The sequence below is a fragment of the Nannospalax galili genome, unplaced genomic scaffold, assembly GCF_000622305.1.
Source record: "Nannospalax galili isolate Female #2095 unplaced genomic scaffold, S.galili_v1.0 scaffold150, whole genome shotgun sequence".
Classification (NCBI taxonomy): domain Eukaryota; kingdom Metazoa; phylum Chordata; class Mammalia; order Rodentia; family Spalacidae; genus Nannospalax; species Nannospalax galili.
The window spans coordinates 3,861,497-3,866,993 of NW_008329320.1; the positions used below are offsets into that span (position 1 = coordinate 3,861,497).

The 5,497-nt window shown below is 36.7% G+C and overlaps 1 protein-coding gene across 1 annotated transcript in view; it reads left to right on the plus strand.

Annotated features, from left to right (window-relative positions):
- The window catches only part of Drosha (drosha ribonuclease III), a 137,119-nt gene that overhangs the window by 44,090 nt on the left and 87,532 nt on the right, over positions 1 to 5,497 (plus strand). The window contains exons 13-15 of the mRNA XM_008835690.3: positions 2,058 to 2,129; positions 3,544 to 3,625; positions 4,962 to 5,064. Of these exons, the coding sequence (XP_008833912.1) occupies positions 2,058 to 2,129; positions 3,544 to 3,625; positions 4,962 to 5,064 (257 nt within the window). The remainder of the gene's footprint in view (positions 1 to 2,057; positions 2,130 to 3,543; positions 3,626 to 4,961; positions 5,065 to 5,497) is intronic.

Genomic DNA, 5,497 nt, shown 5'->3' on the forward strand with positions numbered 1-5,497 from the left:
TCAGTGTTAGTAGCAAAAACAATGAGTCTTTCTGCAAGGAACAATGTATTTTAAAATGAAATGGTGATCTTTTTTAAAGGTTAAAAACTCAATTTTATGTCTTACAGGGCTAAAAATTTTATAGTCACTTTTGAAAGAGATGTATTTTTGCTATAATACCTGATGTTATTAAGGGCTATGACACTGTAACTAAAGTTTTAAAAACATTGCATTGATTGGACTGTATTTTATAACATTCTCAGATGCACAAGAAAATTACTTGATCCTTTCCTTACCACCTTACTTGGTTTTCCATTTCCTTGATCACTGATGACTTGGTCATTATTTGGAAAAAGTAGAGTTAGAATGTAAAGGTTTAGGTAGGGTGTTATTATGTGTTTATTTTGCTCTGAAGGGATAGGAATTAGTATTACTCAGCACACTGGACTCTAGAGCCTTGCTTTTTAAGGCAAGGCCTGTGGTTTATTTTAGAGTAAATTTGAACCTTACATAGTAATTAGCAAATAATAAGTATTTTAAAACCAGATTATATGATGTACCATTTTGTAACTCTCAAATATTTTTAAATGATTGTAGAATTAAAATAGGTTGTAAAAATAACAGTGGACTTAGTATATTGCTTTGGTTAGTTGAGGACAGAATACCACCAGAAGGTTGAAAATGAATCCTATATTCAAATTAATTGTAACAAAATAAGGTAGGACCCACTGTCTTTAAAGATAAAAGAAGACCTAAGAGCTAAACTTCATCTCTGTGAGAAAGATACTCCAGTAGATGGCATTGTAAGGCTTTTTCCCTCCCTCCCTCCCTCCCTCCCTCCCCTTCCTTCCTCTCTGTCCCTTTTGTTTGGAGAATTAAACTTTGTTTCTTTCTGTTGGTTGTGGTTTGTAAAAGTGATTACATTGTTTCACTGACAGATTTTTGAAGCCAAAAAAGACCCTATAGTACATATGTAGGGCCTCAGGTTTTAATTATTGTGCCTAGCTAGCCAGCCAGGCCATTTCAATAATCTCCTTCCTTCACTTTCATTCATTTAAAAATGTATTTATAGAAAACTATTGTGCTGGATACTACGCTAGTTTCTAATGATATATTAGTAGAATAAGACAGATGTGGACTGTTTCACTCTGAGACCTTCATTTTCACACGTGCGCTGGCTACTAGAAAAGGGGATGAGGAGTGTGTACTCTGGTAGGCCGGAGCTGGGGTATATAATAGGGATTCCTGTTTTATCAGTGGCCTATTCTTTTAGGCAATGTACCTGTTGATTCTGTCTTAGTCTTCTCTACTGTACAAGTGCATAATGGTCAAACCTATCTCAAAGTGGAGCTGTAATAGTTACGTGAGAAATATTGTGAAGCATTAAGACAGTGCCTTGTCCAGCAAGTGCTAGCTGCTATTTTCATAATACTTTATTATCATTGTACTTATTGCCACAATTGCTCTTGCTCCAGTACCAGATAGGCAGCATGGATCGTGTTCTGTTCAGTGACCTGAGAATAATAACTGATAAATTGTGCTGCCATTCTTGATGTATGCGAAGAGCTAAAGATCCTGAAAAGTCTAAAAAACCATTAGGGAAAATAAGTTTGTGACTGGTGATATATTTGGTATTAGTGTGTTCTTGTCAAGTTTATGTTGCTGCTGATAATTCCATTACTGAAGCACCAACATTATGCAGATTTCTGATAGAAACTTGGCCAGTTCGGTCCTTGCCATTATAATGCAGTAGTTGTGGGCTGAGTGTGGTGATCCATGCCTTTAATTCCAACACTTGGGAGGAGGCAGAGGCAGGCAGATCTCTGTGAGTTCAAGGCCAGCTGGTTTTCTACATAGCAAGTTCTAGGCCAGCTAGAGCTACATAGTGAGACCCTGTCTCAACAGACACGAAGACAAAGACTGCAGTGGTTGTGGAAGAGCCTTATTCCAGGGTTGTTAGTATCTTAGATGAAGGTGAAGCCTTGTGTGCTCCATGGCCCTGAGGGTGAGGTAGCAAACATGTACATTATGAGCCTGCAGAGAGATCCTGGGAAATTGAACATCTCTTCTTCTTGCAGATTCCACTGTGTAAAGTAATTAGATTCAACATAGACTACACGATTCATTTCATTGAAGAGATGATGCCTGAGGTAAGGGAAAGGATTGCTTGACAGCTTCTTCTGTTTATTTCATACTCTTAAAAATTTAGTTGGTCAACTCTTGCTTTTTGCCATTTGACACCCCTAACATACCATGTTCACTGTCAAAAGGTCATTAAGATGTAGCTCTGGTATGAAGGTTAAAATTTTAAATTCATTGATCTGTTTTTGAACCCAGTTCTGCTCATGTTGCATCTGCTGATAGTAACTGTACATCTGTTCTCAGTTCTGCATAGGGGACCGAGTTTGGTTACTGGCCAGTATCATAGGGAAGGCTGGCATGGTGACACTGAAGCTGCTGCTACTGGGATAATCTTATCGCCAGTGACAAGATCAGCACTTGGTTCATTTTTCTTCCCATATATTTACATATTTTTCCTAATTGTTTTTCATTGTGGATGCTAAGCAGAAGATTTATCTAAATATATGCAAGTGTTTTAAAATTCAAAAGCAAGATTAATGTGAATCTCAGAATGATTCATTGCCTGATCTTGAATTTAGTGTTGTCAACAAATCACACTAAGAAATAACAGCTAGACAGCAAACAAGCTTGTGCACTTAATGTGTTGGAGTTGGGATTGATTTCTGGAGCCTTTGGCTCTTAGAATTTGCTTAACAGGGAAGAGCTGTCATGGATGGGCAGGGAGCAACGAAGGGGAAATGACGGCCTGATGTGCATGCAAAGTTAGCACCTCTTTAATTCTGGGCCAGTCCTGATCATTCTACCTGCATTTAAATAGAGTTATGAGAAAAGCCTCCCTCCCTGCCCTAATCATTCTCCTATACAGAGGGCTCCCCTCACCCCCTTGCCTCTGTTTGGTTCTAAGGTTATAAGCCTTCATTTGCTGTTGTCAAAGTTTGACTTCTGACATGATCTTATGCAAGGCGATTTATGAACCCTGAACAAAACAAGTAGGTATAAGAATTATGAGGCAAGCTTCACTTGCAGATATATCATCTGTTTAGTTTGTTTACAGGAGAATTTTTGGTACAGAGTTTTATAGGTTTTCTTAGCCCTTTATTTCCCTCTTAAGATTTTGAAATTTTTGGTACAAAGGACTTCTGCTTTCTGGTAACTTGGCAACAGGGAATCTGGGTGTGTGGGTGGGGTGGGGTGGGTTGGGAATTGGGGAACAAGCCATTTAAGCTGCATATATGTGCATACTTTGGATTAAAAAAGCATTCCCAGGAAATTCTGATACTTTGTGTAGTTGGGTTAGGAAAATATGATAAATGTAAGACTTGTCTTTAAGTTTTATATAATTTTATTTTTTTACTGAAAAGGACTGAGTTGACATTTTTATAGAAATCCTAATGGCATTAAAGGTACTTGCCTAGAACAAGTTAAACCTCCAGTTATATATTTGCAGATCTATAGTAATTTGATTTTGGCTTATTTTTTCAGAATTTTTGTGTGAAAGGGCTTGAACTGTTTTCACTGTTCCTATTCAGAGATATCTTGGAATTATATGACTGGAATCTTAAAGGTAAATAATAGGGTTTTAAAAAGTGCTTATGACTGTTATGGTGTATGTAAAACTCACGTGAAATTGGGGGCATAGTTGAAAATGTTTTGTAAATACATTGGGAAAACTATGTTACCTATAGGAATACTTGCTATCAGTTGACATGAATAAATGGTTATGAATTATACTTCATGCAGTTTGTCACTGCCTATGATTAGCCGAGAAAATGGCACTAGTTATTATGAGTAACTACCTAGATTTATGTGCATTAGGTAAATCTCATTAGTTGCTACTTTAAATATAGTAAACATTATTTTAATAAGCTTCTGAGATGACAGTTTATTAAAATATGGAGAACCAGCCAGTCATTAAAGCATACACTCACATGCAGAGTGATCTAGATAGATTCAGAGGCTTGATGACTGGTTCTTAGGTAATAGCTTACTGTTTTGCAAGTATCTGTGTTCTAGCAAGTATTTGCTTACTTATTTTTAAAGCAGAACATTGAAGAATGACTTTTCCTTTTTTGTTTCCTTTTTTTAGGGGAGGGGAGCACCAAGGGGTATTAAGGAATTTATTAGAAGTATTAGTGCCATGGATAGACAGACAGGGGAGCCACAGCATGGCTGAGACTGAGGGGAGTTGTAGCCCCAGCACCAGAGACTGACAGCATGGTGGGGTCTTTGAAGAGAATCTGAGCCCTAAAGAATGACTTTTTGAAACAAATTTTGTTGTTGTTATTGTTGTTTTTGTTTTGTTTTTTGAAATAGGGTCTCCTTGTAGCTCCCAGCTGGCCTGCAACTCACTATGTAGACCAGGCTGGCCTTGATCTCTCAGAGATCTGCCTGTTTCTGCCTCATGAGTGCTGGGATGAAAGGCGTTCGCTGCCATGCCCAGCTTGAACAAGTTTTTAAATGACTTGGATGAGTGGCTTTTCAAACCAAGTGCATTGATGAATGGCTTTCTAAATTAATAGCATCTCTCAAGTCTCTTTGTGTATTGATTAAAAATGGAAAAAATTAACATACAAGCATATTATATAATGCTACAGTTTAATTAGAGCACAAATCTAAATCTTGTTATTTTTGAATTTAAAAAAATTTTGCTGTATATATTGGCTTCTTGAGGATACCATTCTGACTTGCTGTGGTTGCCTCATTGCAGTCCTCACTGGATGCTTGTGGCAGTTGCTGATGATTGATTGGGCTATTGAGTCGGGGAACTGGTATTTTTTTTTTTTAATGTTCCTACTTGTGGTTTTGGGGTTTTACCATAAATCTTAGGAATTAAGTTGCAGTGTTTGCTTTCTAATGCTGTTTGATTTCTTTTTCTTTCCCTTTTCACTTCTTTGCTTTAGGTCCTTTGTTTGAAGACAGCCCTCCCTGCTGCCCAAGATTTCATTTCATGCCACGCTTTGTAAGATTTCTTCCAGGTAATTTTTTTGCCTTGTCAGTGACCTGGTGAGATCGTGTGTCTAAAAGTAAGCCTGCCATTCTCCTTTCAGTCTTTAGGGATAACTTCCCCACACTGGATGCTGTTAATTATCTACTTCTTAGGTTGCATTTAGTAATGTAAAATTTTACATGTTGGCTTATACCTTTGCATAATTTATCAGTTTCAGATTAGACGAGCAGTGAAATAATTTATACATTTTGAAAATGTACTTAATGTCACCGAAGTGTGATCATTATCGTGAGAAAAGACATGTTACTTAATATGGCCAATTGGAAAACAGTTACTAAAAAATTTCATATACAATGTGATTATAGCGATGTTATAATAATTACAATAATAGTTATATTAAGGTTTTTAATTATTTTGCAGTGAAAAAGAATATGTAATAATTCATTCTTCCATCAAATTAAAATTTATAAGTAAATATATAACTTTTAA